The sequence below is a fragment of the Mycteria americana genome, chromosome 7 (assembly GCF_035582795.1).
Source record: "Mycteria americana isolate JAX WOST 10 ecotype Jacksonville Zoo and Gardens chromosome 7, USCA_MyAme_1.0, whole genome shotgun sequence".
Taxonomy (NCBI): Eukaryota; Metazoa; Chordata; class Aves; order Ciconiiformes; family Ciconiidae; genus Mycteria; species Mycteria americana.
The window spans coordinates 37,278,780-37,300,800 of record NC_134371.1 but is presented as its reverse complement, the minus strand read 5'-3'; the positions used below and the strand labels follow the sequence as shown (position 1 = coordinate 37,300,800).

Sequence of the window (22,021 nt, the reverse complement as noted above, 5' to 3'; positions counted from 1 at the left end):
CCCGGAAGCGCGGCCGTCACGGCGGGAGGGTCAGGGCGCCTCAGCGGGGCGGCGGGAGGGCGAGCGAGTGAGCGGCGGTGGCTGCCACCGGAGCCTGCCGGGGCCGCTGAGGTTGCTGGGACCGGCGCTGCCAGGGCCGGCGGGGCGCGGGCGGTCTCTCTGCCCGGCCGGAGCGCAGAGCGGGGACACCCCCGCCCCTTCCTTCCTGCCGCCCCTCCCCCGCGGCGGCAGGCCCTGCACGGGAAGATGGCGGCGGCGGCCGGAGACGGCAGTGGCAGCAGCAGCGGTGGCGGCGCGGGGGCGGCGGGCCGGCCCGGGCTGTGAGACCCGCGGCGGGACGGGGCGGCGAGCGGCGGAGGATGAGCCTGCTGTGTGCGCAGTATCTCCGGTGAGAGCCGGCCGGGAACCGGGGGGGTCGCCGCCTGCCCTGAGGCGAAGCCATGGCTAACGGCCCTGGAGGCGGCGGGGAGCGGGGGGACGGGGTCTCCTCAGGCGTGGGGAATCCCCATAGCGGCAGCGAGGAGCTTGGGGCTGTGAGGGGGATGTGACCGGGGGGTGGGGGGAACCCGGCCGCCACGTTACCGAGCCCCGCAGCGCTGGCGGGGAGCGGGGGCCGAGGTGGGATGGAGCCGCGTACCCGCAGGCGGGCGGCCCGGGCCGCCGCTTAGCAGAGGGCGGCCCGGCGCGTCGAGGGCTCCCCAGCAAGGTCAATCCGGTGCCTTGTAGCCGCGGGGAGGGCAGGGGAGCCCACTGGCTTCCCTTCCGGAATTCTCCAGCCCCTTTCAAATAGGTGCCGTGATAACCCGCCGCTGCGGAGCGACTGCGAAGTTTGACCCCAGCAGTGAAGCGAAATCTGTACTTGCAGCCCCGTGAGGTCCTCTGGGAGAATGGCAGTAGCAGGAGTTGTGTCTCAGCCCTTGCCAGCCAGCCCATGGCCTGCTGAAAGTCCTCTGTCGCGGCTTGTACAGTTGATCGGTTTTGAGGACGGTCAGCTGAGGGTTTGGGAGAGAAGCGAGTCTGCCGGGGTTGTGCTTCTTTGAAACGCTTCGCTAAACGGAAACGATCCTGAGTCCCTGAAGTTGAGAGCGCTAGATGCTGCACGTTGATATGAGCAGAACTTTGATAGGCTTATGGGTGAACTTATCTTTTGCATATTAAACACTCTTTCTGTAGTGATTTTGGAAAGGACCATTGCGAAATACAAATGGCTTTTCAGTAGCTGTAAAATGCTAAATACCGTGTGGTCCATGACATGTTGTCCCCCCCACAACCCTTCCAGAGCATCTCATGGAAAAGGTGTAGATATGCCAAAAGGGCATGCACGTTCTTTCTGAAGAGTTCAGGGCTTGGGAACGATTCTAAGGAGTGAATTCAAGGAGGTTTTTACATTTCCAAAACACTTTCTATCCAGGGTTCTGAAATACTTCAGCTGTCTCCCCTTACTGATTCTCCAGATTATCCTCTTGCTCCTCATCTGGTCATGTATCTCTGTCTGCCTCCTTCTGGTAGTCCAGGTCCTGTCTCAAGTTTATCTTTTCAAAAAAAAAGAAAAAAAAAGTAATCTTTTTCACTAATAGCAAGTTTATGGGCCTTTTTCTCTTCCAGGCTGCTAACCTGTGTTGTCTTAGAAACTTCTTTCTTTCCTGTTACATGATGGAAAAAGCTCTTAAATGCCTTATTATTAGCTCTCCTCTACCAGTAAAAGACTTGCTTTTGTATTTTAGTATATGTCTTAATGATGTTGTAACCTCTTGCTCCCCCCTCCCTCCCCGTGACTACGAGTCTTCAGCTGCCTTGTGTCGTTACAAGGCAGTACTGCTGAAGTCATGCTTGTCCTGCCCCAGTCACCTTCCTGCACCACCGGACTCTTTCTTAACATTCTGTATTCTGCTACACCAAGCTGGAGATTTCCTTGTCTGCAAGCATGTGGGCAGTAATCACCTATTTCTCCTAGCTTTGTTTCTCCAACACCATAGCTCATCCTGGGCCTTCATCACTTTTTCCTGCCTGCTTTGTATTGTGCCTAATACAACTGGACTAAAGCATTGGGTGCTAATGTATTACAACTAATGACTCCTGCCTTTGTCACCAAGAACCTTATCTCCTCCTAAAAAAAGCCCAAAAACCAAAACAACAACAAACACCACCCCTCCACCCCCCCACCCCCCCCCCCCCCAAAAAAAAAAAAACAAAAAACCAAAAACAACAACAAACCAAAACAGGACACTCCCCCGCCCAGACTTTTCAAGCACTTGAAAAGTAGTCAGTGATCTTCACCTTCTCCCTTTAAAGAACATTTGGGTTTGTTCCTCTGTGTAGAAGGTAAGCTTTGGGATGGTTTCCTTAAAAGCTGTGAAATGCTTTTTACATCCACAGAGTGTATATTTAAATTGTTTGATTTGCATAGAGCAGAAATTGAGCCGCGGATTACTGCAGCCCAAGCTCATAAAGAGGACTGTGAATAGAGCCTCAAACTCTCAGAGCCAGTTTTGTTAGTCCTTTGCCTTAAGGAGGAGGGCATCCTCCTCCTTACTGTAGCATTACAAGCTCAATCCAAGTGTAATGATGAAGGAATAGACAGACAAAAGTATAATGATATGAAAGGGCAGCTTAACAAAACATTGTGCCAAATGAAGATGTGGAGCAATTAGTCTCTGCTAGTCTTCGTTGTCTTAAAACTAAGCAGGGACAGAAAAGTTTTTGTGAGAAATCTTTCTCTGTATTTGAAGTTTAGACAGAGGAGAGCTGAATTTCTAAAGTGACCACGTAACGGTTGAATAAGTAGTGAAATAATGACTCTGCAAGAATCAAGACGCTGAAAAAATGAGCAGGGACTTTTAGCTGGACTGCCTTAACTCCTCCACTACCAGTCTCTCACTTTATGTATAAACGTATATGAATCAACTGTTTTAAAATGCTGTCCTTAAAAGATTGTACTTCTTCAAAGTGCAAGAGCTAAGAAACACCTGACACTCCTACAGAAGTCTTGCAGAATGAACAAAGAAGGTCAGACTTTATCTACTGAGTCTTTCAAGAGTTGCAGGAGAGTGTGTTTTTAAGTCATCTTTGTAAGCTGTAAGAAAGAGTTGGGGTTTTTGCTTTCCTAGTTGTCTTATCCTTTTCAAGGTCACCTTTCAAGAGTACTGGAGTGTCTTGTGTCCCATCTAGTTTCCTAGATACTTCTCTGGGGTAATTGTTTTGCATTACATCTGGTCAGGTGAGTAGACCTTTCAGAAGGTTCTTTCAAAGAGCTCTTAGGAAGAAGAGGCACGGTTCACATCTCTGTTCAGGTGAACGTATTTGTCTCATCTGGCTAAAAATTTGTACCCATGCCATTTGTGCTGCTTTGGGAATCTACAAGTACTCCCCATAAATCAAATTAATTTTGTGAGGTGATCATCTTACAGTAAACATTTCATGTATCCTACTAGGCACACAAGTAGTCATTTTTAAGCAAAATATCACTACCGATAGGACTTCTAACATAATACCACAGAAACTTCCAAGTGCAGCCTTCTTATAAGACAGTATTGAGCTTTAGTCCATGTTTGTTCACTTTAAGGAAATTATCTTCATTGCCAATTTTATATGTTAATGTTCAAAACGTAGTTAATTTGGATTCAAAAGTTTAGCAGTTTGACTGAGATATGACTGTCTCAATTGCATTTCACAAAGATGTGAACTCTAGTTACTAGTTAAGTGTGCCATTACCCTGGTAAATTGTGGCTTTTAGCACTCTGTAAACATAGAATAAAAAGTGCTTGAATTACAGGGCTTGAACACTGCTTAGAAATTCTAGTGCTGACAAACCAGTAGGTAGTTTCCTGTAGTCTTATGATGAGGCTATAACCAACTTCATTGAAGGTTTGACTGCTTTAATAATCTAAATTGTGGCTCTCTTTTCAAAGACTCATCAGCAGCTCCATTAACTTCTGCATCTGCTGTGTCTCTTCATGGTTGCTCCTTTGCTGTCTGCCAGTCCATGACACACCTCTTGCAGTGTTTCTTCACTGTTAATGGAGGAGGGTAGAGCAGAGGTAATTTAGTGCTGCCATCTGTGTGTGTGAGTATGTTCTGGTACCAATTCCTGATCAGGATGATGTAGAGTTGATGTTTGTCAGTGCTGGAAAGGCACAAACCAGAATAGTGTTTGAAACCCAGAATGAATCTCAACAGGACAGGCAGAGTAAGTTATTTAATTATTTGAGGGTATATGGAGGAAAAAGTTAGTAAATGTAACTACATTGTTAATAGAGAATCTTGTAATGTGTGCCTGCAGCGTGCTGCCTGGAGTTCATAGGATCACAAGGTAACTTGGCCTGGAGAGGACCTCGGGAGTTCCCTGTCCAACCTCCTGCTCAAAGCAGGGGCAGCTCTGGGGTCAGACCAGGTTGCTCAGGGCTTGATCCACTCAGGTCTTGAAAACCTCTGAGGATGGAGACAGCTCAGCTTTTTGGGGCAGCCTGTGCTACTCCTTGACTGTCCTTGTGGTGGAAAAGATTTTCTTTACATCCAGTCTGAACCTCTCTTATTTTAACTTATGCCCATTGTCTCTCATCCTCCCGCCACATGCCCCTGCAGAGAGCCTGGCTCCATCTTCTCAATCCCTTCCCCACAGGCACGTGGTTGCTGTGGGTGCCCCAAAGCCTTCCCTGCCCTAGGCTGGCCAAGCCCTGTTCCCACAGCCTCTCCTCCAGCCCCGAACGCAAGTGCTCCAGCCCCAACCACCCTGGAGGCCTCCACTGACTGTGCTCCAGTTGATCTGCATCTTTCTTGATTTGTCTTGATATCTGAACAAGAGCAGTCAGTCTTGGAAAGTATTTCCTCCAGCTTTTTTATGTTCCGAAATGATTAATGCTACTTTCATACATTGTTTACTGTTGAATTTTAAACAGGGGAGGAGTAGTGGAGAGATCAAACACTGTGTTGGCCTTTCAGGAGGCACCTCTTAGCACAGTGTTTTTTGGGGGGGAACATAAAGGGAAAGCATTCCTTCTTCTTTTCTCTCTTTTTCCTCCATACCAGGTGTTTCTAGCATTTGATACCTAGAATTGCTGCCAGTATTTAGTATGAGCAACACTTCTTACCCATCTTCAAGGGTGAGGGTAATGGTTTAAAAAGGCAAATAAGATTGATTATGATTACTACTTACTACTGATGAACGAGCTTTTTGTGGTGACCTATGAAGTAAAAAGAATTACAATTTTAAAAGTGTTAAGCAATTCCTCTCTGAGCTTTCTGCTGAAAGAAATTCATATTGCTGAGAGCCCCAAGACACACACCGTACCCCTCAGATCTCTGGGCAGGTTCCCACCAACCCCAGCTGGTACAGCATGGTATCTGGATCAGCCAGGCAGTGGTAGCCCAGCAGCTCTTACTTGCTCCCTTCCTCCTGTCATGGAGATTTGGATTATTGAGCATCCTCCTGCTACCCAGGGACAACTTGTGCTAAAGTCGCAAGTTGGCTAGGTGTGCTATCATAACTCTGATACTTTTTTTTCAAGCCTAGATTCCTAAGGAAACAAGGCTTGTGCGAATGTACTGCTTATCGCTTTTTTCTCCTGTTTCTCAAATGGCTTTAACAAATTTTAGCAGTCTTCTACAGAGGGATAGAAGTTTTGGAGTCGGTTGTTGCCATTGACTTTATGGAAGTTAGCTGGTTAGAAGAATGATCCAAATGAGTGTGCCTATTGAGAGAGAAGCAGGCAGAGCTCAGCTGGTGTGAATCAGCACATGCCGTGCTACACGTCAGCCGTGGCGTGTGCTTTTCTATGCATGGAGTTTGAGTTTGCTCCTCTGTATGGAGTTAACAGCGAGGATTTGAATGCCTGTGCAGTTTAGCAGGTGGTGGGCACGTTTTTCTGCTGGAGGCACTGGCAGGAAGGTGACTATGTATGAATGTGTGCCAGAGGGAAGAGGGCTGCAATAATAAGAGAACTTGACCTTACTTGCTTAGTACTTGGCAAAAACTTGGCCATATAGACAAAGGGTGTGTTTTAAACTTGAACTGCTCCTGACAGAAGTTTCTCACTCTTCCTCTTGCCCTCAGACCTGATTTGATGGTGTAAGTTTATGGCGAGGTCTTCAGTGAACTGGACTGGGGAACTACACTATGTTCAAATGGCTTTTGTTTTGTTTTTTACCCACGGAGTTTAGTCCGAGTTGGTTTCCTGATCCCATTCATCATGTTACCACATATGTGCTGACAAAAGGGATGAGGTTGTGTGCAGCAGAAATGAGGCACTAATAGTAAGGGCAAGGTGGGACTGCTTCTTCTAATGGTAGTGCTCATGATCATTAAAGTGCTTACTGACCCATAACACTAGTAAATAATGCCCCATTTCCTAGAATAAAGCTGTAGCTATATAGAGAATATATATCTCTCTATATAATATATATAGAATGTAGCTGGTATCACTGTCACAAATAGTACCCCTGTTTTCAGCCTGGTTTTTCAAACCCCAGTTTTCATGAGAGTCTCCCCTTATTTTTCTTGCTGTAGAACACAGGTTATGGTGGATGCTGTTGCTGTGCTTTTTGCTGTGCTTGAGGTTATTTGCAAAACAGTGTTCCAGTGACCTAGAAGTGTAGGTTAGTGTAAGTAAAGTTACAGCTATATATATTTATTTTTGATGGCAGGGATGATTCTTGTAGCAATTAGTTCTTGTTCTAACCTGCAAATGCCTACATAGTTTGATCTTTATTGAAAATGAGAAAGTTCTGTTGTGGCAGTGAAACAAGGTGATGCTTATCTGAAGTTTTGTTGGGGGCACATAAGCTGCAGCAAAGCATTTTCAGAAGGCTGCCCCCTTCTCTGAAGACAGGGTTTTGGAGGGTTTTTGCTGAGTTTCTTCATTTCAGTGCAGTAAGAAGACACATTTGCCTGTTAAATTTTGCCTGATGAATGCTTAGCTATTTTATTTAAGTACTCAATATAAAGTATGCCATGATGTTCAAGCTACTCATAAAATCTGCTACTTCTGTCCTGAAAGTGTATCTTCCATGTAGCAGTTTCATAACAAGTAACCCTAGCCTACTCCAGTGAGATGTTTTTGCCTCAGAATAAACTGATCTGGGCACTGAACCGTATCACTAACTTTTAGCTCAAGCAACTTAAAGTTTTATTTAAATCGGTCTATGTGGAATGTGAAGCTGCCCTGCTTTTCCATTTGCCACATTGGCTATCACACGCATTTTCAGATGTCTTGGCACTTCCCACTTGAGAAGAAAAGGCTGTCTGCAGTCACTGCTTAGGATCACATGGGTTGATGGGAGAAGACAGTGACTTGATGGATAGGTGCCTTGGCATCTTCCCTGCCCTCCTTAGCCAGCAAAAATAAGTATGGAAAAGGAGTAATTGCAGTTCAAGTGCATGGTGGCTGGGGAGGGAGGAGAGGATAGTTTGCTGTAGCGTCTGATTTTGTTGGCTGAGGAGCTGCTGGGGATTGTAGAGTTTTAAGAGTCCTTCATCACTGCCATTGGATCTTCACAACAGCAGCAGAGATTCACTAGTAAGAGCAGACTGCTCTGAATAAGGAATGGTGGAAGAGCAGTTAAGGAATGCAGCTATAATGTTTAAGAAGTATATGTGGGAGGACATTAGTTATTGCTTTTGTTACTTTGAACTTGAGGCTTGTCCTCATCTCACTTGAAAGCTGTGCAGCTGCTGTCAAGCAGGGGAATAAAACCACAGATTTATTTCCTTAAAATCATTAGTAGAATTGCATACTTTGGTCCTGTACTTTTTAATATATTACTAGAGAGGTCATAGATTTCAGTGGTGTTTGGTAAAGCATAAGTTTTCCTGTGCTCAGGTAGGGGTATGGCATCTTAACTCTATTTCTCCATCTCACTGCAGTGCAAAGAACAGAGGGCTAACAATGTTTATTGTGGAGTGAAACAAAGAATTGTGGAGCTGACTCGTGGGCTGCAGTTTCTCACTATTTCATCCAGGAGGGAGGGCAGGTGGTTTTTTTTTGTATGTGCCTCTTGAACGCTCGTGTTGTTGCATGCAGTATTTTGTTGAATGTAGCTTTACAGTTGTACTGGTTTCATTGCCAGCTTCCACTTGTGCAGCCATGCTCCAAGTCCTGCCTTTAGGCCATGTTTCTAGACTTGTCTGGCCACTGCTTTTCTTCCCATTTGAATTTAAGAAGAACTTCTGATCGTAAGCTTGGGGACTTCCTAGACAACCAAATGAGGGGGAAATGGCTTAAGCAGTGTTTTGATATTGTGTATTTCATTTCATCTGAGATGAATCAGCAGCTACCTATTCAGATCAATGTAATGCTGTGAGTTGGGGTGAAATAAGAGCTTTTTGAGTAACGTTAGGCCTGCTTTCTCTCCTTTCTGTATTCCAGTAGGACTTTTCTCGGATTATTGACACTGGCTTCTGCACTCAAGGGATTATCATAAGGAACCAGAAGGCTGAGGAGTCTCTTGGGATTGTTACACAGCCGTGGGCGACAGACTGAATTTCACTGATGGGACTCAAATCAGAGATACCCTTGAGGTACTTAGGAGTCCTGCTAGAGTTAATTTTCTCTTCCACCTTTAGGGAAAATAAATGTCATTTTTCTGAAAGTACTTATGATGTCTCTAATACGTCAGCAGTCTTTCTCATATATTAATTTCATTCATTGTCTATGTTGTTGAAAGTATCCTCTAGTGCTCAGCCTTATTGAACAGTTTTCTGCTTCATCTAATATTGGTATGTGTAAGCTGATTTTTATTTTATTTCCTCCCTCCCACCCTCTGAATCATTGTCTGTTTTGAGTCTGCAGGCCCCATTTGTCATATGGCTGAGTTATCTTGGAGAGCTGCTCTCTAGCTCTTGGGAATTAAGAAATTAATTCTGAATGTATTTCCAGTGATTGATTCTGCCAAATGAACTTGGGGAAAATTTCTTTAATTACTTTAAAGAACCTTAGGCAGAGATTACACTTTTTGTTTGGACACAATAAAACAGATCTTTTGGGCATCAAAAGTCTTTATTCAAGACTGACTTTGGTGTTTCTCAGTGCCATGATTTAATTGAGGCCTTGATAGTTTTTCCTATTTGATCAGGCTACAGCAAAGGGCAGTTTGTTTGGAGTTAGCCTGTTCTAGGGCCCCCTGGACTCCCCAGTGGTCTGTGCTACGTTATTTATCAGTTTGACTTCCCTACAGGTGTCAGGAATAGAAAGAAATGAATTTTTGATAAATCTGTTGGGAAGACTATTTCTTCCCCTTTGTTTTATGATAATCCTGTAAATTCTGCTACTGTACTTCCTGTTGCAATGAAAGTCTCCTGGTATTTGCTTTGCTGTGTCCTGTCTTGGTCTCACAGTGATTTGAAGAAAGCACGTGGATATTGCTATGTGTCAAACAGCTGCGACTGTATGATAATCTTTTTTTAAACCAGGGTTTCTTGTAGCCAGCAAGGAACCTTTGACAGACTCCAGCTTCAGTTCCTTCTGCAGTCAGTGCCTTTGAGCATTTGTGCTCTTAATTTGAGGTACACTTGAGCCATTAAGAGAGGTCTTTAGGGTAGTTTTTCCAGACTAGCCTAATGCTTAGCATTTCTATTTTTATTTATTATCTGTACCTATGAACAGGGGAAGAAAGAAGGATGGGACAAGACTTTTGTCGTTAAATAGATGCTAGCTGTCTGTCTTGAATTAGTGTAAATACTTGTTGAGGACAATGCCATGACAAAACTTCTGAGCCTAGAGGCTTGATCTAGCCAGCTATTCCTTGGAAAAAGCCAATCTACTAGTGGGTCTGTTTTTCATGAATGGTAATAAGAATAGTGTCCAAAGGATTCAAGCCACATTTTTTAATATTAAAGAAAAACCTAAAACCACCAAGAGTGTATAAACACGTGAAAACTGTAGCAACTTTTGGAGCTTCAACATCCAGCAGTTGCTAGTAAAATAGAGGAAATGTTATTTCAATATGAAGAAAAAGATGAGATTCAAGGAAGGCTACTTTTCTGTATGGGTTAATGTTTATAACTTAAATGATTAAAAGATGGAAAGTAAACTTGCAATAAAAATCTAGAAAGTGTTTCAGTTTGTCTTAATACCATCAATATGCGCAAAGTTGAACATATATGTGAAATCTTTAACTAGAAAAGAAGTGATAAACTGCCTAATATGCATTGTCAACATTCATTTGAATTAATACAGAAGGCGTTAATTTAGGAGCATGTCACATAGATTGTGCTAGGGCATGAAATTCTGGCAGTTTTTCCACCCAGTTTGAACGTACCCATACTATTTCATTTTAGAGATTTATTTTGTTTGGAGGTAAACTGTAGGAGTTACGGGGCTTGGGGTGAAGACAGTTGTAGGGTATTGTGACTTGCCAGGTGTGCAGTCCAGCTTCAGCTGAAGTACTCATCTTCTCCTGGTTTTGATATCAAAGACTAAAATAACCTCTAAAGCTTGAAACTATCCAGAAAGATATTTCCAGTATCTTTCTAATGAAGATGTCAAACACTTGCTGATGCTGCTTGTGCAACTACAGACTATTTTGGTAGCTTCCATCATAGACGGCTAGGCAGAAGTGAGCACTAAAAATAGTGATGTGTCTACCTGTAACCTTGTTATCTACTCAGAATTTTGGGACAGTCTCTCAAAATCAGGTAAAATTCTACATGTTTTGCATTAAAGATGGTTCCAAAATTGTATTTTCTATTGTGTGTAACTGATTCTGTTAATTCCTGAAATAATTCTTTGAGGACTACGAAACTAGAAACTGCTATGCTGGAGTATTAAGTGATGTGGCCCAAGAGTGTCTTGTCTTTAGGAATGACAGATCAGAAAGACATGAAGATCTTTGGGCCGCTAAGGACTCAGCTGCAGGAAATTTTGTGTGGTTGAAAATGCTGTTGAACATATGGATTTCAGTTTTTGGGGTTAGAGCAGCATGATTTGCATAGTTTCCATGCTTTATTGTCAAATGCTGAAATACAGTGCCAAAATTATTCCATTTTAAAATTTGTTTTGGACATGCTGGTATTCTATGAAAAACATTTGATGACAGGATCCAAGCTATTGTGATTGCAAAGTGAAATGCCAGGGCTGAGTTGGCTTGTGCAACCTGAGTAATGCATAAGTGTTCAGCTAATAACAGGTAATGGTGTAGTCACATGCTGAATCTTTTCCTGGCATCATCCCTCCTTGCTTAATATGTGGCAAAGATTGAGAAAATCTTAAGAAAGTCTTCTCAGTCTAACCAGGTGAGGACAGTCCTTGCCTCTTCACCACCTTATGAAGGCAGCAGTGGATTGAGCAAGGCTGGTGATGTTTGAGGGATTTGGTGAGAGGAAGGAGCCAGAGTGGGTGAACCCAAGGCATACCGCGATTCTTTAAGGCAAGGTGTAGTGCCATGTGGAAACGGTTTAGCAAGGTGGCTGGGTTAGGCTGCTTTGGGGTATGGAGGTGTCTGCCTCTGGAGGATTTCAAAAACAAGCAACGCAAATGTTTGTCAGGAATAACATCAGGGTGAGGGAATGGGCTACATAACCTTTTTAAGGTCCTTTCCAGCCTTAAGATTTGATCTTCAGGCTGGATGTGATAGTCCATTGCTATGGAGCCTGTTCCTCAGCTGTTGCAGAAGGTAAAATGAGTGTAATGAACAGGTCATGTCTGACTATTGAAAGGGAGACTGCAGTCTGGAAAACATTCAGGTTTTTGTTTTCTATGGAGTTTATGTTCAGTAAAGATCCGCTAAACCCAAAAATTTTTCCAGACACGATTTGTAAAGCAGATACTGATTTGTAGTTGGCTGAACGTCATGTGAACTTTTCTAGATACAGAACTAGAAGGACTCTGTCTTAAGGTATTGTGATTTAAATTTGAAATAAAATTATTTTTATAGAAACATTTAATCCCCAAAAGCAGGATTAACCTTGGAAGTTAAAGATTTGCTCAGATGCTTTCTCCTAACCAATTCATTAGTTTTTAAAATGGGAAAGGTAAGTTACTGGTTAACTGGCAATACCTGAGAGCACTCCGCAGGGCAACGGCTGCAGCAGCAGCTCCCTTTGGAGGCATTTTGGACCTGCTCTGAGCAGAGCTGCAGAGGTCAGCTGAATTTGGCTGAGCGAGCTGCACTACTTCAGCCAGGTTGGTTTTACTCAGGGCCTGTTCGTGTTCGACAGGGCTCAAAAGTTTCAAGCCGCAGCCTTTGTAGACAGGGGCAGTTCTCCTAGTAGCGTATCCATGCTGCTTCACTCCTGAGCTAATAAAATTTGCTAGATCTGAGCTGGTTGGACTGGTCATAGGTTTCTCCTTCAGCTGAACGCAGATAAGAGAGTAACTTTTACGTATTCCAGGAGTACATGTGTTTTGGTGGTGAACTCTCGGGTTTTGTAGCTGACAGCCCATCTGGATGAGCTGCTCCTGAACTTAGGAGAACCAACAGCAGAGGACTGTGGGAGAGTTGTGTGTTGACAAACCAGAAGTTGAATCTGAGGTTCATTAACAAGCTTTCCTTCCCATAGTTCCATGCAGCTCAAACGGGTATCCTTGGTACCTTGTGTCATGTTTATGCTTTTTTGAAATATGTAGTAAATATTGCTGGTTGTGTGGTTTGAAGTGAGAATTTAATGATCAGGCATCCTTTTTTTTTTATTAGAAATTACTGTGTGATAGAGCTGCATTAAACCTATGGTGATAGAGGATTTCGCCGCTTACTTTCTCTTATTTCCGTACTTTTTTGGGGAAAATAATTCTTCAAATATTCTCTAGTTGAAAAGCAAGTATGTTTCAAAACAGCATTGCCTGTGTGTTTCTGATAGAGAATGGGGAGCAGCTAATGAGACTCCTGTAAACTATTGGTAATGATGCACTGAGTACCCATTTAATTATCATAAATGGATGATATAATTCTCCCTGACTTTGCCGTTGCTGTGCTTTCAGAGTGTGGCTTGCATTTAGTTTCAAGATGGAGAATTGAAAAGAATTTCTAAGATGCAGCTTGCAATTAGGATCATACTCAGATGTAATCTGAGTGTTATTTGTAATAGTTTGTCTAAACCATGCAGTGTCCTTTCACACTGAAAAATCTCTTAATTATGAAAAGCTATTTTAAAACTTCTGTGTATGTCATGTTTGTGCATAGATATGTATTTTGTGTGATGTTTACATAATTGTGAGTTTATAAAATGACTGGGGTTGGGCAAAACCCAGCTTCATACAGTTGTTGAATGACCACAATGAATAATTGTAAATATCAGTAATCTTGCTTTAGGCCTTATGTTTTTGAAGGTCTTGACTATTTGGGCATAGATCTCAGTATTAGTGATTGGAGAGCACATGTTCAAAATGTTGAACTCCACTGTACCTATCGTAGTTGACTTGCTACAAGCACAGTATGAGGGGTTACTCGTGCTTTATTTTTGCCACCTCTGATGGTGACATCTAATGTATTTTGCTCTTTCTCCATCTGCTGCTTAGCAAGGAAGGAGCTTGCTGTATCTTGAATTCCCAATAACTGACTCCTCTTCAATGGTCATTACCTCCTGTGTTAATGTGAGTCTTTCTCAGTGTTCCTGAGCATAAGGATCAGCGTTTGCCACTGGGCGAGGGGTAATTTCAGAGGCGGGGATTGAGAGGAAGGGGGTCCACAGAAGACACCGAAAATCGGCAAGATATCTTGGTTTTATATCCCGAGCTATTAGTGGAGGCTAGCGGCAGCAGGAGACTGCTAGACCTGAAAGTCAGGACTTAGAGGGCTGCACGTATTACCCTCTTCATACCATAACTTTCTGAAACTGATTCAATGATATCCATCTGAAGCTGATCTTGCTGCTCAGATTTCTGCATTTTCCATAATTCTGGACATGGTTTTCATAATGCAAAAGCTGTTAAAAAGTTAAATAAAGTTCACTTATTTTAACATCTATTGTCTGCCATTTCCAGCCCTTAACACAACTGAAGATTTTACCAAGTCAGGAACTGTAAAATAACAAATGAGTACTGGTGTTACTATATATTTATCACAACTGAAACCTGATATAGTGTGCACTCTAATCAGGGTGGATTTGAAAGAGCAAAAGATAGTAATATTACAAGGGCATAATTTATTGGGGTTTTTTGTTCTGTTTTTTTGTTCAGAAAGTAGTTCTATTGCTTTTCCTTGCTCAGTCTCAAAACCTTGTGGGAATTACCATGGGAAGTAAGGTAGTTCAGATGCAAACCTCTCACATCCCATTGAGCACTGTATTCATAAGAACTAGTAATCCTTCTGTGTGCTTATCAAAAGTTCCTTATTGTGGGTAGTGAGTGAGCAGAACTTTACGATTTTTCTCTCGGAGATCTGTATCTTTTTAAGGGAGCAGGCTGTCAATGGTTCAGTGGATTGGAAGCCAATCTTGAAGAAGTTTTTGTGCCCTCACACCTTTAAGATTGCTTTAGTTTTGAAAAACTAGCTTGTCCAATGGATATTATAAAGATTAAGGAGATGTACAGATAGATTATGTATTCTATCTTAAACCTTTTGCCTTTGACTTGTTCTCAGGTCAGCTGCAAAGCTGTAAATGTGTTAGTGCAGTGCAGTAAATGTGTGACTGTATGGATGCTGATAAGCAGAGTATTCCATAAAAGTATTTGTTTGTTGACTGTTTGCTATTAGAAACTTGTTTAAAGGTATTCCTTAACATATGAAAAGATATGCATGTCTTGAAGTGCCACACATATTAAGCATCCATTCGTTATTTCCTAGCCATGCCTTTTTTAATGGTTATTAAATTGTTTTGAATCCTTTGGTAATTTGCTCTTAATTTTTCTATAATGAAAACACTGTCAGGGTTGCCTATGGAGCTACACTGTTAGCTCTGGGAAGTTAAACAAGGTAAAGGTGACTGGAGTTTTTGTGCTTTTCTTTCATCAGCAATGTCCGTTTAGAGGTTAGTTTTCTCCCTTTATGACTCCAGTAAAATTCCAGATAACTAGTAGGTCAAGATGGAAAGTTAAAGAACAGCATAGTCAATATTTTAAAAATATCTTTGCAAACCAGTGACTATGGAAAACACGGCTGAGCTTTCGTGAGCTAGTTGTAACACTGTGCATTTATTCCAAGCTATTTTTGTTTGAATTGAAAAATAAAGATTGTTGGGTATTTAGTTTGCAGGTTACTCTCCTGATTTAATTTTAGAACTCTATGGAATAGACACAGGCATATTGCTTATCCTGAACAACTGCCTATGGACCAGATCCCATTTCTGAGGCATGTAACTCATGTTTGCAGCACTGCTCTTCTAACAAGGCTCAGACTTGCTCCCGTGCTTGATATGAGCTCTAGGCTGTAACGAGAGGGATAGTGGAGACTTTGGTGGAGACAGTTGAACGCTAGAAGCCTGAGCAGGGTAGGAGACTTGTATTTCCCTCCCTGTAGGTTAAATCAGAGAGTAAGCACATACAAAATTCCCTTGGGGTAGCTTTTACCTGTTGGGCATGTCTTTTTCAAATCTTATGACAAAGGAACTGACTTCTGTGAAACTGGAGGGGAAAAAATGAGTTTGAGTGAAGCTGACTGCGAGGGTACTTTTATCCAGGGAGGAGGATTGTCAGTTCTGATCAAACTTGGAAAGAGTTGCTTTTGGTGGTTGTTTTTTGAGGATTATTATTATGACTTGCTTCTAATAGATCCTGGACTAGGAGAAAGGGGGAAGATGGGATTAAAAAAAAAAAATCCTATTCTGTGTCCCCATTTCTCACCATCCCTCTCAGCTGAGGTGGGAGCAAGAAGGCAATAGAGCAGGATTCCCTGTGGATAGGGTTTGGTTTCAGGTGTTGGTTGCCTTGCTTTAGCATCTGCTTGCAGAGGTGGTTTTTTTACTTGCACAGTTACACTGATGCGGAATTAATTGTTTGCGTGGCTTTGATCTATGGCTATAATCTGATAAAGCCACTGGTCAAAGACGTTAGCTGTACCCTGACTTCAGCTGCCTGTAACAGGAATAATAAGCTTTAAACTAGTTATCACGTAAAATTGACAATAAGGTGGTACTGTTGAAGGTGTTTTTCATTGCTATATCTGTGAAGACTGTCCTTTCAGTGTAAAAGGCACATGGAGCATTTAACTCAATGACTCACAGCCTGAAGATCTCTTGATATGTCAATAAGAGCTGACCAAAACCTGCCTGCTCCTGAAGCAAGTGATTCCAGCACTTTATGAAAACTATTGTCATTTAAATTAGGTGGCAACACTTGCAAGTTTGGAACATTAAGAACTTGTTCCATAAAGATAAAGCTGCTTAAAAAAAGTTGTTAAACAGTACATATCTGATGCACAAGTGAGTAGGTAAAGTCTATACACAAATAAGTAAAATCTGTATCAGACTCCCTATACCACAGCAAAATCCTGACTCCATCCAGTTACCCTTTCAGGTAAAGATGTGTCAGGCTGTTAAGTGGAACTGCAGTCTGAAGCCCATTATATTCAGATGATGTCGAATTAATAGCTGAAGGAAATATCAAAGATGAAGTTTATCCACAAGTTCCTTGCTACTCTTATTCAGGTATAAAAATCAAGGTTTGTGCACAATGCTAAGACTGCTATAAAAATATTTTCCTTTGACAGGTGGTAGTTAGATACAGTTGCTGTCTACAAAATAGTTCAAGGAAGTCATAGTTATTTCTATATCTTTCAAAATCCAACCTTTAGTGAACCGTACCAGCTGTAAAGGATTACTGCCCAGTGAGTCTCTAAAAACTGCTAATAAAGCTTTATATTTTAGCAATTGTTAGTGGTTACTTTTAGGAATGGAAGGAAGAATGCTTATTTCCCATAAAACTGTCAACCACTTATATCAGACTAATTTTTGCTCACCACTGAACTTCAGATGTGAATGCTGTCTTGGGTACAATGTTTAGATGCTTCTGAGCAACCCAACTCTCCCCTAAATCTGCTGTAGAATATTCAGTGGCCGTGCTGTTAGTGCTTTCTACTGCTTTCCCCTGCCCTGAATCAAGTGTACTTAAATACAAACAAAAAACCCACTGAGGTATTAAAGCATTATACATTCTAGTTGAAGTTAACTATTATTTTGAGGAATATCTAAAATAGTAGTTGCTGGGTGTTGCTTTGGAGTTCCTTCTGAATGTGAGCCTTACAATGTATTGGAATGATTAAAAAATAACAACTTGTTTTAAGTGTGTTAAGTGTATTTGACTTTTTTTAGTACGCTAGCATAGAAAATTTACCTTCCCTACCTAAGATCAGGGATTTCCTACATTTATTCTATATATGTTCTATTCTGTATGTTCTTATTCCCTTTCAGAAGAAGGAAAACTTTCTGGCAGGGCCCTTGATGAGCCTTTGGATCAGTCACCTCCTGCTAAGGCTTGCTAGGCTGCGGGCACTTTTCATTGCAGTACAATTTCTGCACGTAGCTCTGGGGAACACGGAAGTGCAGGACTGTAAATTCCTGCTTGGAGTGAAACTACCCAGACCATTTAATATGGTTTTTAGTTTGTAGTGTATTCACAGAACAAGTTATTGGATTCTGATTGCTTTTATTGCCCAGCTGCCTGGACTCATTACCCATTTTAGTACTGAAAATCCTCAATTCCTTCTCAGGGGGTTTGTGTTACTGAGATTTGATAAGGGAACTGATACAGCTGCTGATGCTTCAGGGCTGCCAGGGGAAAACCGAGTGGAGTTCCCCTTTGGGCATGGTGGAAAGCAGAGCCTTGCATTCAGTGATGTTTTTTTGTGAGGTTGGGGTTTTTCCATGTTTTTTGTAGGACTTGTCGTGCCATAGCAGATCTTGCCTGGCTCATCCGCTGTGTAAATGAGAGGAGTGTGGTGTAAGTGCAGCTTGACTTTGACCAGTTGGACTTTAAGAAATAGCGGGTGTTAGCTGGGTAACACAAGACTGCTGCTTTGAAAACTTGGGCTTAATTTTATTTGCTTTTCTGTGCTTGATAATGAAGCTTGTTAGCAAAACTGTCCTTCTGTAGAACTGATATTGCCCTCTTTTCTGTAGAACTGATATTGCCCTCTTTCAGATGCAGTGTAGTGTATGCAGAACTGAAAATTTGTTATTATGCGTGCTTTGAATTATAACAGAACTGAAGAATATATTTTGAAACAGCGATGAGCTGTTTTGGGGGCAACAGTAAAATAGATCCATTTGTTTAGTGATACATAAATGGAGTTCGAAGTCAGGTGGCAATAAGGATTAGGAAACTTAATTTATGAAGGTTGACATTTTAGCTTACAAGAGAGAACTGATGGTTCAGAGTATGCATGAGTTGGTTTTCCAAGTGGCTGTTACACAAAGGCAGTGATCAGCAGCTCTGTGTGGCAGCTGGGTGTGCTGTGGGGAGGACTTGGTTTGCAGCAGAGAGGCCTTAGGTTCGTGTTTCAGAAAAAACTTTCAGACTATGACTGAGCAATAGAATAGTTAACTAGGGAGGTTGTATGGTCTTTTTTGTAGGATTTTAAGAGCAAATTAAGCAAACTTGTCCTAGCGTAAAAGTGTAAGTGGGACTACATGATCTTTTGATGTACCTTTCAGCCTCTCAATGTGATGGTTTAAACATTTGAAAATGTGTATGGGAGACACATCCTTATATTTGTGGGGTTTCCTTTCTGTAGTGTTTTACCAGCTTAAGGGGAACAACTTGTTTTCTTTTTCTGCTTCGGGAAAACTTAATCGATCAAGAATGGTAAAAACTTGAAAATGGAAAAAAGAAATGCATCTGTCTTGTCTTATCTTTTGCTAAATCCAGTGGTTCATTCCAGGCTAAATGTAGTGCCTGAGTTTCCCTCAGTTACAGCAAAACTAGACTTTTTATATACTGCCGGGTTCTTAAGAGAAGAAAAGTTTCCTTTGCTATCTGTGGGTACTTAAATTTTAATATATGTTATGTCTTCAGAACTTCAAAAGAAAGTCCTGACTACTGTCTTTTAAAGTTTTGAACCTTTTCAAGTATTTGAATAAAATGAAAATTCCTTTAGCTGTCAGACTATCTCACTGAATTGAGTGGAAGGCTTCTGTATTTGAGTTTCGAGTGGAACTAAAGCGTGGGCTGAATTTATATTTGGTTAGGAAATTATGAAGAATAGCTATCACAATATATCAAGATGATATATCATCTAACAGAGATACTTGAAATACAGTTTTTGAGCTATGGTTTGTGCTTATTTGGCTTTGGACCAACAAACTCAGGGAAACTTGACTTGAAAACTGAACTGCCGAGGCCAACTGGGCAAGGAGGTACTTGAGAATATTCTTGAAATGATAAAATGTGTAAGCAAGTTGTACCAAGTTTGCTGGCAGGTAATGTGTTTTTGCACCAGAATGAGTCATTCTAATGCAAATTCAACATGAGGCGGTGCAAGAAAATATATGGACAAGAAGACTTGTTAAAAGATGCTTGACAGTAAAGGAGCCATTTGCACTGTCAGAAACTCTTGCCATTATCAGTGAGCTATGATTTGTGCCCACTAGGAGTCTCTGAACACCAGCAAAGGCTCTTCAGTAAAGTCTGTTCAAGGAACAGCAATGCATCGTTTCCCTCAAGGTGCTAATATTTTGGCACTGATGCAGAAGAAGTTTGGTACCCAGGCTGCTCTCTCTTATCCTGGCTTAGCCATGGTAGATGCAGCTGTTTTAAATAAAAGTTGGTTTTAGGTGGAAATGACAAACAGAGCATGCCAATGTTACTTTACTAATTCCTTTGGCCTCTAGGAAGTATTGAAATAACTTCTATACATTTTATTAAAAATTATAGTGATAATCCCCTTAGCTTGTTGCAAGCTTGTAAAATATAAGAGGCAGTTTGCTTTATGGCTAGTGAAGAGATTGGCGCTAAAGGCTCTCATTCTGTAAGCCCATTAGTATTGTCTTCCAAAAAAGGTGTTCTGAAAAAAAAAATCTTTTTTGTAAAAGTTCAGGTCCAGCCATATTGTTAGGGCTATGCATTTACAGAGCATCTGTCAGAAGTTGCACTGATGTAGGGGTTGAGGCTCTCTTCATCTAAATTCTCCAGGAAACAGCTGGTCAAAACTTTATGAAAAGAAAGCCTTTACAATGGTGCTATTTGTATTTCCCCCTTAAAAGATTAGTACTTTAACACAGTGGAAGGTAGTTCTGCACAAGTAATTTTCAGAGGAGCAGTTCTTGGCTTTTAAAGGGCAGAGCCTTTTTGCCTGGAGGAGAATTCTGGGCTCGTGTTTGCTGGAGCAGTACTGTGTGTCCTGCTCGGGCTGAGCCTCTCAGTAGGATTCATGACTTTGGCAGCGCAGATCATGTTCTCAGCTCAGAGAAAAAGTTTGCACAACTGGCAGGTGTTTAAAGTGTGAGCCAAACTATATTAACTTGGCTGGCCGTTCAAAAAAGAGACTTCTGCACCTGAGCAAGTCAGCTTTTCCTTCTGAGAAGTGGCATTTCTAGCTGCCAAGTCATAGCATCTCAGAATTTGCTCAGCTTTGTGCTTGACTAGACTTGCAGGTCAGCGTCGCAGAGGCTCCTGAGGTGCAGCACGCAGAGGAGATTGCCATCCCTTGTCAGCTCCTCTTAGCTGTGTGGGGGAAAAGATCTGCTCTTTCCCGTCGGGAAAGCAACAGGAAGGGCATTGCTGAGGTGCCTTTCGTTACCTCCATGTGGATGAGGCAGACATGTTTCTTGGGCTTTCAGCTTTCTCGTGACACAATATCTAAGTTTTTCCTTGCTTGCCTGTCAGTAATAATAGGATATCTCTTCTTCCAGAATACCCTGTTGTTAGGAGTTAAAAAAATGTATTAACTCCTTCTGGAAAGAAATAAACTAAAAAAGTTATTTTAAATAGATTAAATTTGTGAAGCAGGTGAGGAACGTACACATTTACTTCTGGGACCAGTTAAGATATTCTCAACTTAATTGAAGCCCTTGGAGCATCCCATTGCTTCTTGGATGGTACACTGTGGTGACTATGGTGAGTTGCTACAGACAATTCTTGCATTTAATAAATAGAAATTTGGTGAAGGGACTTGCCAATATACATCTTCCTAGTGAAGTACTGGCACTATTATGATATCTTTTTAATCCTGATGTGGATCTCAAAACCTTCCCTATAATTTGTGGCCAGTAGGTAGAACCCAGAACAACCTGAAAAACTATTTTTACAGTTACCACAACTTCACTTTGACAAGAGAGAGTATATGCTTGTTTCTGAAGCCTCTTTAGGGATTAGGTGATGCTTTCTCCTGGCTCTCCATTCTTTCCCAAGCTGGCATCTGACTTTCATGTTAGTCACAGTGCGACTTCTATCTAGCTTTTTGCTGAGGGAGGCAGGTGGAAGTGGGTATTTTGTATGCTAGGAGGATTCCATGTCTGGTATGGAAAGCTTGCACTCTTTGCAAATATATGCAAACATTTGAGTGTAGCAAAAGGAAAGGGACATGTTCCACCAAAACCCAGCCAAACCAGGCAGCCTTATGTCCCTTCTGCCTTTGCCTGCCCTGTGTTAATTCTGTGTCGGTCAGACAGGCCAGTAGTGCTGCCCCTTGAAGTTTTATGTACTGCTGGCAGTGCTTAACTGTAGCAACTCGATTGCTGCGCCATCCAGCCATTGATGACCATTCATAAATATTTATTTAATGAGGACTGTGTCCTGATGTTCCTTTATTTGAGAAACTGTTTGCCAGCCTCCACCAGCAGTGGGGATTTGCAGAGGATGTTCAGTGAAGGTGTGGTAGTTGGTCACCCATAGTTGCCATTCTTTCTGTATGTTCTGTTGTTTTTTTTTTTCTTGAAAACCTGATCAAACCATGACTTTAGGGAGGCAGTGCAAGGGAGAGAGGTAGTTGGGGAAGCTATAGTCTTTTTATCGCCTCTCCTTAAGGAAAGCTAGTGCAGCACGGAGGGGCAGGAGGGCTGTAGCAACGTGCTGACAAGCACCGATGGGAGTTTGCTTTGCTCTGTGTTGGCTACTGCATTTCACATGTGACAACTTAAAGTTATTATCAAATTCCCAGTTACAGGTAAGCAGATATCACTAATGTTGGCAGGACACTGCTGCCAGGTAAAGCTTAAAATATA

General features: G+C 42.0%; 1 protein-coding gene across 6 annotated transcripts in view; it reads left to right on the top strand.

The window, feature by feature from the left end:
• The window catches only part of SMG7 (SMG7 nonsense mediated mRNA decay factor), a 55,197-nt gene continuing 33,176 nt past the window's right edge, over window positions 1–22,021 (top strand). For 4 of the 6 annotated variants that reach the window (XM_075507846.1, XM_075507847.1, XM_075507843.1 and 1 more), the window contains exon 1: window positions 1–388. In XM_075507846.1, the coding sequence (XP_075363961.1) occupies window positions 360–388 (29 nt within the window). In that variant the 5' untranslated portion in view covers window positions 1–359. Of the gene's footprint in view, window positions 389–8,360; window positions 8,513–22,021 lie in introns of all 6 variants that reach the window. The other 2 variants (XM_075507845.1, XM_075507844.1) reach the window with 2 other exon arrangements.